This window comes from Mirounga leonina, unplaced genomic scaffold (genome assembly GCF_011800145.1).
Source record: "Mirounga leonina isolate KUSES-001 unplaced genomic scaffold, KU_Mleo_1.0 Mir_366, whole genome shotgun sequence".
In the NCBI taxonomy this organism is placed as follows: Eukaryota; Metazoa; Chordata; class Mammalia; order Carnivora; family Phocidae; genus Mirounga; species Mirounga leonina.
In genome coordinates, this window is record NW_023270709.1 from 25,355,858 (window position 1) to 25,369,010 (window position 13,153).

Consider the following 13,153-nt stretch of genomic DNA (forward strand, 5'->3'; position numbering starts at 1 on the left):
GCAGGTGCCTCTGTGTTTATGCTGAGCGGCAGGGGAGGGAAATGGCGCCTACCTGTTCCTTTGTTCCTAGAGTGGTCTCTCCATGAATGGTGCCTCTCTGGGACACATTCCAAGATGAGCAACTAGCATTTCCCTACTGTGTGCCCCAGGTGCTCTTCAGATTGCTGTTTCCATGCTGTATGTCCAAGGTCTGTTTGCCCTTCCTTTTCTCCAAGAGCTGCCCCAGTGTCCTCTGTGCTCTAAGCATGCTGACCTTTAAAACTCCAGGCTTTAAGCCCCACTGGTTACAAGAACTCATGAAATTCAGGCTCTCCTGCTTTTCAAGCCAGTTGCTGCAGGGATTTGTTTTTCCTGTGCGCTGTCCTGTGTGCTAGTTTATCTCGTGTCCTTCCCTGCAGCCATGGCTCCCTCCCCACCACCTCGGCTACACGTTGCAGCGCCATCCTTCCTACCTTCTTTGTGGCCTCACCTCTACTTTTGGTTGTGGAGTTTGATCTGCCAATCATCAGATTGATTTCTGGGGTACTTAGGATGGTTTAATAGTTACCTAGTTGTATTGGTGGGAGGAGGCAAGCCTAGTGTCCTACTCCACCACCATCTTTTCCTCCCAATAACAGCAGTTTTCACAGAACTAGAACAAATATCCTAAAATTTGTATGGAACCACAAAAGACCCCAGTTAGCCAAAGCAGTCTTAAAAAAGAAAAACAAAGCTGGAAGCATCACAATCCCAGATTTAAAGATATATTACAAACTGTAGTAACCAAAACAGTATGGTAATAGTACAAAAATAGATCAGGAATAGAATAGAAAACCCAGAGATAATTAATCTTTGACAAAAGAGGCAAGAATGTGCAGTGGGAAAAAGTCTCTTCAATAAATGGTGCTGGGAAAACCAGACGGCCTTATCCAAAAGAATGAAACTGGACCACTTTCTTACACCATACACAAAAATAAACTTAAAATGGATTAAGGACCTAAATGTGAGACCTGAAACCATAAAAATCCTAGAAGAGAGCACAGGCAGAAACAGACTCTTCACTATAGAGAACAAACAGATGGTTACCAGAGGGGAGGTGGGTGGGGGATGGGGGAAATAGGTGTTGGGGAATAAAGAGCACACTTACTATGAATGAGCACTGAGTAATGTATAGAATTGCTGAATCACTATATTGTATACCTGAAACTAAGATAGCACTGATAAGTATACTGGAATTAAAATAATATTTCCCCCTGATCATTTTTTAAAAGAATTATCTCTTTGATGTAGAGAGAAGTGTGTGATAAAGCAAATTTAGCAGAATGTTATTTGTACAGTCTAAATAATATGTATATAGGTGTTCACTGTGTAATTTTTCAACTTTATGTAGAAAAATATTCATAATATGTTGGGGAAAAATGTGAAAAATCTCTAATTTTTATATCACTAATATAGTGGCCACAGACTACTCTTCTCACTTAACGGATGCCAGTCTTCAGAATAAATTTCTAATTTCTTGGTGCTCTAAATTAGAGTACTAAGGCTATGTTTTATCTTTATAATTTCAAATTAGCTTAATATGTTTTGGTGACAGTTTAAAAAAGCAACTTTCCCACTTCAGCCAAAGTAATCATGATTAAACTATAAATCTTTTCTAAAAGTCTACCAAATACATGACTTGAGAATACCTTATCTTGTTTTCTTTGTTCCCTGTTGTTCTTCTGATTATCCTGGAAGTCTTGATATGTAGCTTAATTCCAGTTGTGTTGAGATTGAGTTAGAAGTACATATATTTTTAGGCTTCCTTTTTTTAAAAAAAATGTCTTTTTTTTTCTTTTAATATGATTTGGTTTAGGCTTAATCCGGAATTAAAACAGTATTAAACCCTGTTTTATGAATGTTGTTCTTTTCCTATAGCTCTGCACCTTTCATGTATGCGTGTGTGCTTGTGTGTACATATGGATAATTTTTTTTTTTTTTTTGCAGTATTTGAAAGCTGTGATAACTCCAGAGTGTCTTCTGATATTAGATTATCGTAATTTAAATTTAGAGCGATGGCTGTTCCGGGAACTCCCTTCACAGTTGGCTGGGGAAGGACAGCTTGTCACCCACCCCTTACCTTTCGAGTTCCGGGCTACAGAAGCCCTCCTACAGTATTGGGTAAGCCTGTTCTTACTTCACTTCTTGAATTTGTTCTTGTTTTAAAGTGCTGTTGAGTAGGAAGACAAGTTGGTATTATTTCAGTGGCACCTTCCCTAACCACACCCCGCCTCCAAACAAAAGCATCTGTGAGAGTCCTGGGCAGAGAAAGTACTTACTTGTGAAGCTGTATGACCCAATCAGATGGATCCGAGGTCTCCAGGTACAGTTTATAGAGTCTCTCTGAGCATCATACTATGACATTCACTCAGTTAAGCACATTTTAAGTTGGCTGTCCTTTGTATAATTTTGATAACTGTATTTTAGGGCTGATAATTCAAAATACTTAACATCCTAAATAGGATATAAGAGAACATATCAAAAAAGTTTTAAATGTATTCCATTTTATTCTGTAACTAAATTGTGTGTTGTAAAACTGCATACACATGATAAACATTACAGCTCAAGTAATTCTAATACTTCACATATCACTCTGATTTGTGTGTACAGTCCTTGGAGACCGCTAGATGATGCCACTGTTTGAGACCTACTTTGACATAGGAACCAGGTGTAATTCTTCTAATGATTCCCCCATTATGTGGATAGTTACTGGGTGTCCAGGGACTCTGTCAGGCCCTGAACAACGGTGGTCACTGCCCTCCTGGCCCCACAAATTGTTCATGATCTTTTCTTCCCCCCAGTAGTCAGGATAGTACTGTTCAGGAACTGGCTGCACGCAACAGTTGGTTCTAGGGCATGCTAACCAGAGTGAGAGAAGGAAGCAGGTAAAGAGGATGAGCAGTGGGTGAGGATTGGATCAACCCAGGACCCTTCCTTTCGTCTGCCCTGCTGTACCGAGGGAGTAGGAAATGGCTACATCCCCCACTCGCTCAGGTTCATGAGGGAGGAGCACCAGCTAGTACCAGCCGAGGAGATGGTGACTAGTTGGGGCACAGTTCCTGAACAGGGAACGTGCCGGGGAGGGAAAGGAGGGAAGGTGCGGTCAGTGGCAGGCTACATGGGCTGAATAAGCTCTGTCGAGCTCGTGCTGAGGTAAGTAGTACATGCTGGCATTTATGCCATTTGTCGTTTCCCCAGTCACTGCTTAATTCTCTTACACTGTTTACCAACTGGTATGGAAGTATTTCAGTATTTTAACAGTGGGTGTAGCTGTATCGGTGCTTTCCTGCTGGATGCCTAAATAATAAGTGTACTTTTGACTTGACACTGATTGATTTCTTTTTTTTTTTTTTAAGATTTTCTTTCATTCATTCATTTGTCAGAGAGAGAGAGAGCACAAGCAGGGGGAGAAGCAGGCAGAGGGAGAAGCAGGTTCCCCTCTGAGCAAGGAGCCCAATGTGGGGCTCGATCCCAGGACCCTGGGATCATGACCTGAGCTGAAGGCAGATGCTAAACCGACTGAGCCACCCAGGCGCCCTGACACTGCGTGATTTCTTAAAATCCCAAGTTATGTTTTGGTTTTTGGAAGAATTTTTTTCACAGGAATTTTGAACTGTATTCTGTTTACAAAGAACATGGTTATTGTTTACCAAGTGTAAAGTATGTGTTTTAACCATGGAATGGCAGGCTTTATTTTAATCAATCTTGCATTCTTTTCATAATAAATATTTGTGGGGGAAGACTCTTACAAGAGTTAATTCCCAGTCCACCAAATGCCTGGTAGCATTATGCATGGTTATCTTTTAACCTGGTAGATCTAATTTTTGAATCATTCCAGCCCTGACCATGTTCTGAAACATTACCAGCCTTTCTAGCTATTACAGATTTCTGTGTTTAATCAGAGGATTCACTGACCCTGAGTATTCTAAAAAGATTGTTTTGATTCTTATGAAAGGTCATGTTGTTATCTAGATCAGCACTCTTCAGGGGAAACTTAGCATTTTGCAGCCACTGATCCTTGAGACGTTGGAAGCTTTAGTGGATCCCAAACATTCTTCTGTAGACAAAAGCAAACTGCACATCTTACTACAAAATGGCAAAAGGTAAATATGGGTGATTTACCAATTTGGGAGGTAGACAAAAATATCTGAAGCTTCTCTTTTAGTAGTCCTGATAGAAAATGTGTAACATTAATTCAGATACAAAAAAAAAAAAATACCAACTGGTTTTGCTAATGGTAATGGTTTTCTCTCTGTGCCTTCAAAGTAGGAAAGTAGCATAGGTGGCAAGTTGAGCTAAAAAGGGCACACAGACTAATGTTTATTGAAAAGCTGTTTTGCATGAAATGCAGTATTAGGGTCTTTATTTTTGGATGCGAATTGATTCTTAATGTGCGTGGTAAATATAAAAAAAAAATTTTACAAGTTGGTGTTTACCATGAATATATAAGTGGGTCTACTTGATAAGATACTTTAGAAAGATACTTTTTTAATAGGGAAATGTGTTTATAAGTTAATGTTATTGATCATTTCTCTACAATTACTCTTCTAGTCTGTCAGAGTTAGAAACAGATATTAAAATTTTCAAAGAATCCATTTTGGAGATCTTGGATGAAGAAGAGTTGCTGGAAGAACTGTGTCTGACAAAGTGGAGTGACCCGCAAGTCTTGTGAGTGTACAATCCTGCTTTGTTACTTACTTTGTTAGGATCAGTCTTCTGTGTTCTGCAGGGTAGTTCTTCTTCGAGAACATAACGTTTTCTCCAGAATAGAAAATATAGGCACTTTTTATCCCCAGTTTCACTATTTTCCCGTATGTATTGCATCTGATTCAGTTTAAAGAGGATATATTGAGTGTTTACTGTGTACATGTCACTGTGCTGGGCTGTGATGAATATAAACCATACCTTTGTCTTCAAGGGACTGACCCCCAAAGTGGCACACACCTCTATCTGAATAACTTAGCCTGGGGAGTACAGTGGAAGAGAGGGAAACATACTCACATGGGTGCAGGGAGAGGGGGGTGAAGGAAAAGTAAGACACTGGCATATATTCTGTAGCTTTGGTCTAATATAAAAATACTTATCTTAGAAACCTTTTATCGCTTACAGAATTAGAAATTACTCTTCTTATGCACACTCAAGTTAAATGTTTACTTTTTAAGTACTCAGAATATTTCATTTTTGTTCTTTGTAGACAAGTATTAGAAATTAATGGAGACACCTCTGTAATGTGTATAGTTTCCCAATCTATACAGATTTTTTAAAGCATTTTGGGACATTAGTTATATTCTAATAAGGAAAAATTAAGATTATAAGTGCTGTTTTCTAGCAGATAAATATAGTAGCGGAAACTTGAACACACTTGTAACTCTTGTTTGTTTTGCGTATCAGGCCAGTCTGCGTCTAATACACTCTATAAGTATCTTTCACAGAGTACTTCAGTCCTACTTACTCTCCTTGGTAGGGGGTGGGAGGCATGAGTAAAGAGGCACAAAATGACTATTGACATCATTTAAGAACATCTTTCTTCATATATGAAAATGACATTATCTACCTTGGAAAACAAAAGCTTTTTATGTTTGTTTTTAGTTTTATTTTGCCTTATTTTCACTAATTTGCACTTATTCATCAGCATTTACACATGTGGATTTTCCTATAACTGGTAGTGCATATGTGCATGAGAATCCCTCGACTTGGGGCCACCGAATACAGTGAACCCATCTAGCCTGTAGACTAGAACCTGCGCCCTCAGCTTACTCTGTATAGTGTTTAGGACCACTTGACAAAGCCACTCACTGATTGGCCTCAATCACCTAACAGAAAAAACAAAGGCCACTTTTTTCATTGGTAGTTGAATATTATATATGGATTTGGAAAATTTTTCGTACCAAATGGATGATGGGTGTATTGGGGGTATGCTAATTACGTTAACTCTTAATTGAAGTGAAAAGAGCAGTGCTGGAATCGACCATGCGGAAGAGATGGAGCTGCTCTTGGAAAACTACTACCGATTAGCTGAGGATCTTTCCAATGCAACCCGGGAACTCAGGGTACTGATTGACGATTCACAAAGTATCATATTCATCAATCTGGACAGGTAAGAAAGTATCCTGTAGAACAATTAAAGGAATTCTGAAGTGATAAAGCTTTTAAGGAACTGTCATTTTGGGAGGAGTTATACCATCATTATCCTCTATAAATGCTACATAGAAAGATGTCCTTTTTTAAGGGAGTAGATTTAATTTCTGTGGTCTTTAATAGATGGTTTCGTGAATTTGCTGTGTATAGTTAGTGGGCCCTTCTGATCTAAGGTGTTCCCCTCTCCAGCCACCGTAATGTGATGATGAGGTTGAACCTACAGTTGACCATGGGAACCTTCTCTCTTTCTCTCTTTGGACTAATGGGAGTTGCTTTTGGAATGAATTTGGAATCTTCCCTTGAAGAGGTGAGACTATTATTTCAATAATCTAGGGATTATTTTTTGTTTTGAAGATCATTTTTTTTTAAATGGATTTTAAGGGGTACCTGGCTGGCTCAGTCAGTGGAGCATGCAGTTCTCGATCTTGGGATTGTGGGTTCGAGCCCCACATGCAGAGTAGAGATTGCTTAAAAATAAAATCTTAAAAAAAAAAAACGGATTTTAAAAAAAGAGTCTTAACATGTATATACCCCTAGTGAATTAAAATGTATACTCTGATTCATTCAAAATTCAGGCAGTATTTTTAGACCCTGTTGTAACATAAATATAACTATAGCCGTGGTTACCTCATGTTTCTCAACAAATGGAACCACACATGGAAAAGGTTTGACAAAACAGTATTACACTGTGAAGCAGTGCTGTGAGGGTGTGGTGACGCAGGATCTCACGATGAGATGGTGATCCTGCAGGATCATGCCCCGAGGGGGCGGTAAGCAGGATCACACAGTGAGGCCATGCTAAGGAAGGATTCCTTTTCTAATTCTCATGTGCCAGGCATTGGTAGTTTGCTTGCTTTATTTGGCAAGATCACAGAAGATGAATGTGCTATCCCTACTTTATAGATGAGAAAATAGGCTCAGGAAATTGGAAGTGATTTGCTATAAAATCACAGTTGTGATCTGTGCTATAAAATCACAGTTGGGATCTGAGCCCAAGACTTAACACTCTCCACTTTGCTGCCTTTTCACATTAATATAACACTAAGCTGCCAGAGCTCTTCATATCTTCATAGCCTGGTGTTTTCAGAAAATATCTTACTGGAGGATTTCTGGAAAATAATCTGAATATGCATTCAGCACACTCTGGCTCTGTGTCCTCATTAATCTTTTTTTTTCCTAATTTTATTTTACTTAAATTCAATTAATTAACATACAGTGTATTAGTTTGAGGTAGAGGTCAGATTCATCAGTCTTCTATAACACCCAGTGTTCATTACATCATGTGCCCTCCTTAATGCCCATCACACAGTTACCCCAACCCTTCACCCACCTCCCCTCCAGCAACCCTCAGCTTGTTTCCTATGATTAAGAGTCTCTTATGGTTTGCCTCACTCTGTTTTTATCTTACTTTATTTTTCCTTCCCTTCCCCTACCTGTGCTTCTCTCTTTTGTTTCATAAATTCCACATAGGAGTGAAATCCTATGTCTTTCTCTGATTGACTTCTCTTGCATAATATCTTCTAGCTCTATCCACAGCATTGAAAATGGCAAGAATTCATTTTTTTGATGACTGAGTAGTATTCCATTTTACACACACACACACCCCCCCCACACACATCTTTATCCATTCATCTATCCATTGTGTCCTCATTCATCTAAAAGGTCTGTCCTCGGTCTCTTTGGCTGCCATCCTAGTTCAGCCCATGTCCTCTCTCTTCAGGACCCCCCTTTCGCTTCTGAAAAGTGGTCTGTAAAAGAAGCAGACCTGGTGGTCACTCTTCTGTAAAACTATTCATTGGTTTTTGAGCCCTTAAAATAAACATCCAGACTACGCGGCCTGCAGGCTCCTGGTGTGTGCGCCCACACCTCCAGGCTGAAGCTGGCCGCCTCGCCCTCACTGTGGGCGTTGGATCAGTATTTCCTCACAGGCCTGCTGCCTCCTGGCCCCAGCTCTCCTCGGCTCCCACCTCCCCTGCCTGGCCAGCTTCTGCTTACCTCTCACGTCCCAGCTTATGGGCCACTTCCGAGGACAGTCTTCACTGAGGCACAGTCAGTGTTGGTCATTTTCATGCTCTTGATGTGAAAGAAAAATAGATGCCGTACGTTCGTTCATTCATCTTATAAACACACGTTTTGGGGCCTGCTATGGACTACGCGCTGCTTTCAGCCCTGGGGAAGCAGCAGTGAGGGGCTGCCCCTGCGGAGGTTACGTGATCCTAGAGGAGAGAGCAAATAGACGTACAGTACGTTAGGAGGTAAGTGCCGTAACGAAAAAGCCAGGGGAAGAGATAGAGAATGTTCCCAGGAGGTGAGATAAGGAGCATCTCAGGTATAGGGTGGTTAAGAATGTCTTTCTGAGGAGATGACACTAGAAAGTGGGAAGGTCTGGAGGAAAAGTGTTCTAAGCAGCGGGGTCCACACACGTAGTTTTTGGAGCAGTTAATGGGCTGCGCTTGTCAAGCTCCTGACAAGGTCAGAGGGCAGACAAGTGGGAGATGGTGTTGAATTTGTAGAGCCCAGTGAGGGTTTGGATTTATTTTAAGTGTGTTAGGCATCTGTTGGGAGGCTTTTAAGCCCAAATGCAAGTTATTAAAAAGTTCAGAAGTAACCAAAGAACCTGGTGCAACATAGCCCAACCCTTGAAATTCTCAGAAGATAACTTCTAAAGACCTTTGCAGATTCCCCAGCGTGTGGCTACAGAACTCTTTAAAAGTTCCTGTCATTCTTTCAGATCATTTTTGTTAAGAATTGTGTTTCTGTACATACACTCTACAAGCTAACTTTTATACTTTTTTTTCATTTTATATTTAAATATTTTCTCTCACTTAATGCCTATTTAAAAAAAAAAAAAAGGATTTTTAAATGTTCCTCTCTGATAGTTCCAGAATATGCAGTCCCAGGTGTAGGGCAACCCAGTTATAATGAGAGGTGAGTGGTTCGTGTTCAGCTACTTGCTCAGTACAGGGTGATTGGCTCCCACCAAACAAGATTTGGATCAGTGCAAGGTCTCTGCTTCTGTGTAGACAGGGTTGGTATTGACAATGGTCAGTCTAAGATAGGAAAAACTTTTTTTACTTTTTATTTTAAGATAATTTCAGACACTTCTAAAAATAGTCAAGGAATTGCCATGGAGCTGTCACCCAGATTCTTTTATCACTGACATTGTATCACATTCCCTGTCTCATTCTATCTTTATGTACAGCCTTTTTTTCCTAAAACCACTTGAGAGTAAGCAACAGATGTGATGCCCCGTTACCTCTAAGTATTTCAGTATATGCTTCCTAAAAACATGGCCATTCTCCTCCAGAACCACAGTGCAGATGTGCAAATCAGGAAGTGGACATTGAAACAGTGCTGGTTTACAGTCTGAGGGCCCTCTACAGATTTTGGCGTTTGTCTTGGTGCTGCTCTTTACCTCAGAGAAGATCTTGAATCACGTGGTGTGCATCGTTGTCCTCTCTTCATCTAGACCAGTGTTTCAGTCTTTGTCTTTCATGGCCATGCCATTCACAAAGCGTACAGATTTGTAATTTGTCCCTTCATACCCTGTCGTCATTAATAGATTCTTCCTGTGCACTGTGTCAGTGTGCTCTCATGTTGAGGGTCCCTTCAGGAGGCACATGGTGTTTGTCCCATCACAGGTGGTAGGAACTTTGACCATTTGGTTAGGGTGGTGTCTGCCAACTTAATCTCCTGTAAAGCTACTCTTTTTCTCTGTGGAACGAAGTTTCTTGTAGGGAGATACTTTGAGACTATTTGTAAAAGTCCTGTTATTCATCAAATTTTCACCCTCTAGTTTTCACAGGCATCAGTTGATCCAAAATTAATTCATGACTGAATCAGATATTACTGTCATGGTTACCAAATGGTAATTTTTTTTCTTTTTTGTTAGGTTTTTATTTTAATTCCAGTTAACATACAGTGTAATATTAGTTTCAGGTGTACAATGTAGTGATTCAGCACTTCTGTACATCACCTGGTGCTCATCACAAGTGCCCTCCTTCATCCCCATCACCTATTTCCCCCATCCCTCCCACCTGCCTCCCCTCTGGTAACCATCAGCATGCTCTCTGTAGTTAAGAGTCTGTTTCTTGGTTTGTCTCTCTTTTTCCCTTTGCTCATTTGTTTTGTTTCTTAAATCATCTGGTATTTGTCTTTCTCTGGCTTATTTTGCTTAGCATTATACTCCAGTGGCATCCATGTCTTTGCAGATGGCAAGATTTCATTCTTTTTTAAGGCTGAATAATACCCTGTTGCGCATATATATATACACATACCACTTCTTTATCCATTTATCAGTCCTTGGATATTCAGGCTGCTTCCATATCTTGGCTATTTTAAATAATGCTGCTATAAATATAAACACAGGGGTGCCTGTATCTCTCTGAATTACTGTGTTTGTATTCTTTGGGTAGATACCTGGTAGTGTGATTGCTGGATCATAAGGTAGATCTATTTTTACCTTTTTGAGGAACCTCCATACTGTTCTACACAGTGGCTGCTCCAGTTTGCATTCCCACCAACAGTGCAAGAGGGATCCTTTTTCTCCACGTTCTTGCCAACACTGGTTGTTTCTTCTGTTCGTTTTAGCCATTTTGATAATTTTGTTTTGCATTTCCCTGATGATAGGTGATGATGAGCGTCTTTTCATGAATTTGTTGGCCATCTGGATGTCTTCGTTGGAGAAATGTCTATTCATGTCTTCTCAGTTTTGAATTGGATTATTTGGGTTTGGGTGTTGAGTTATATTAGTTCATATATTTTGAATACTAGCCCTTTTATCAGATATATCATTTGCAAATATCTTCTCCCACTCCATAGGCTTGTCTTTTAGTTTTGTTGTTTCCTTTGCTGTGCAGAAGCTTTTTATTTTGATGTAGTTCCAATAGTTCATTTTTGCTTTTATTTCCCTGCCTCAGGAGACACATCTAGAAAGAAGCTGCTATGGCTAATGTCAAAGCAGTTACTGCCTGTGTTCTCTTCTAGGATTTTTGTGGTTTCAGGTCTCACACTTCGGTCTTTGATCTATTTTTAATTTATTTCTGTGTATGGTGTAAGAAAGTGATCCAGTTTTATTCTTTTGTATATTGCTGTCCAGTTGTCCCAAACCATTCGTTGAGGAGACTGTATTTTTCCCATTGGATATTCTTGCCTCCTTTGTTGAAGATTAGCTGACCATATAATTAATTGTGGGTTTATTTCTGGGTTTTCTATTGTGTTCCATTGATCTGTGTTTGTTTTTGTGCCAGTACCATACTGTCTTGGTGATGATTATAGCCATGTAATATAGCTTGAAGTCCAGAATTGTCATTCCTCCAGGTTTGGTTTTCTTTTTCAACATTCCTTTGGCTATTCAGGGTCTTTTGTGGTTCCATACAAATTTTAGGATTGTTTGTTCTAGCACTGTGAAAAATACTGTTGGTATTTTGATAGGGATGTAGATTGTTTTGGGTAGTATCGACATTTTAACAATATTTGTTCTTCCAGTCTATGAGCATGGAATGTCTTTCCATTTCTTTGTGTTGTTTTTAATTTCTTTCATCACTGTTTTATAGTTTTCAGAGTATGGGTCTTTCACTTCTTTGGTTAGGTTCATTCCTAGGTATCTTATTATTTGGGGTGCAATTGTAAATGGGATTTTTTTATTTCTCTTTTTGCTGCTGCTTCATTGGTGTATAGAAATGCAACAGATTTCTGTACATTGATTTTGTATCCTGCAACTTTACTAATTCATGTATCAGTTCTAGCAGTTTTTTGGTGTCGTTTTTAGGGTAGGGTGTGTTTTTTTTTTTTTAAGGATTTTATTTATTTGAGAGAGAGCATGAGAGAGGGGAGGGTCAGAGGGAGAAGCAGACTCCCTGCCGAGCAGGGAGCCTGATGTGGGGCTCGATCCCAGGACTCCAGGATCATGACCTGAGCCGAAGGCAGACGCTTAACCGACTGAGCCCCCCAGGCGCCCCAGAGGGTAGGGTTTTCTATCTGTAGTATCATGTCATCTGCAAGTAGTGAAAATTTTACTTCTTCCTTACCAATTTAGATGCCTTTATTTCTTTTTGTTGTCTGATTGCTGTGGCAAGAACTTGCAGTACTGTGCCGAATAAAAGTGATGAGTGGATATCCTTGTCTTATTCCTTAGGGTAAAAGCTTAGTTTTTCCAGTATGATGTTTGCTGTGGGTTTTTCATATGTGGCCTTTATTATGTTGAGGTATATTCTAAACCTACTTTGTGGAGGATTTTTATCATAAATGGATTTTGTACTTTGTTAGATGCGTTTTCTGCATCTACTGAAATGATCATACAGTTTTTATCCTTTTCTCTTGTTGTGATGTATCATGTTGATTGATTTGCAGATATGGAACCACCCTGGCAACCCAGGAATAAATCCCAATTGATTGTGGTGAATGATTGTTTTAATGTATTATTGGATTTGATTTGCTAGTATTTTGTTGAGGATTTTAGTTCTCTTTTTTGTAGTGTCTTTTCTGGTTTTGGTGTCTGGGTGATGCTGGTCTCATAGAATGAATTTGGAAGTTTTCCTTTCTCCATTTTTTTTTTTTTTTTAATAGTTTGAGAGGAATGGATAATTTTCTTTAAATGTTTAGTAAAATTCACCTATGAAGCCATCTGGTCCTGGACTTTTATTTTTTGGGAGTTTTTTGATTATGGATATAATATCATTGCTGGTAATTGGTCTGTTCAGATTTCCTATTTCTTCCAGATTCAGTTTTGGGAGGTTATTTGTTTCTAAGAATTTATCCATTTCTTCTAGGTTATCCAATTTTTTGGCATATAATTTTCTATAATATTCTCTTACAGTCTTTTGTATTTCTGTGATGGTGGTTATTATTTCCTGTTTCATTTCGGATTTTATTTATTTGAGTCATTTTTCTTTTTGATGAGTCTGACTAAAGATTTATCAATTGTGTTGATTTATTCAAACAACCAGCTTGTTATATCTTCTTGTTGGATTGTCCCCTTTATTATAGCGTCCTTCTT

At 39.3% G+C, this 13,153-nt stretch overlaps 1 protein-coding gene across 2 annotated transcripts in view; it reads left to right on the forward strand.

Moving 5' to 3' along the window:
• MRS2 (magnesium transporter MRS2) overlaps window positions 1-13,153 on the forward strand; it is a 33,241-nt gene that overhangs the window by 13,111 nt on the left and 6,977 nt on the right. For both annotated transcript variants that reach the window (XR_004675825.1, XM_034985778.1), the window contains exons 5-9: window positions 1,966-2,139; window positions 3,991-4,121; window positions 4,570-4,686; window positions 5,963-6,115; window positions 6,346-6,463. Coding sequence is in view for 1 of the 2 variants with exons in the window: in XM_034985778.1 (XP_034841669.1) it covers window positions 1,966-2,139; window positions 3,991-4,121; window positions 4,570-4,686; window positions 5,963-6,115; window positions 6,346-6,463 (693 nt within the window). In the remaining variant the exon portion in view is untranslated. The remainder of the gene's footprint in view (window positions 1-1,965; window positions 2,140-3,990; window positions 4,122-4,569; window positions 4,687-5,962; window positions 6,116-6,345; window positions 6,464-13,153) is intronic.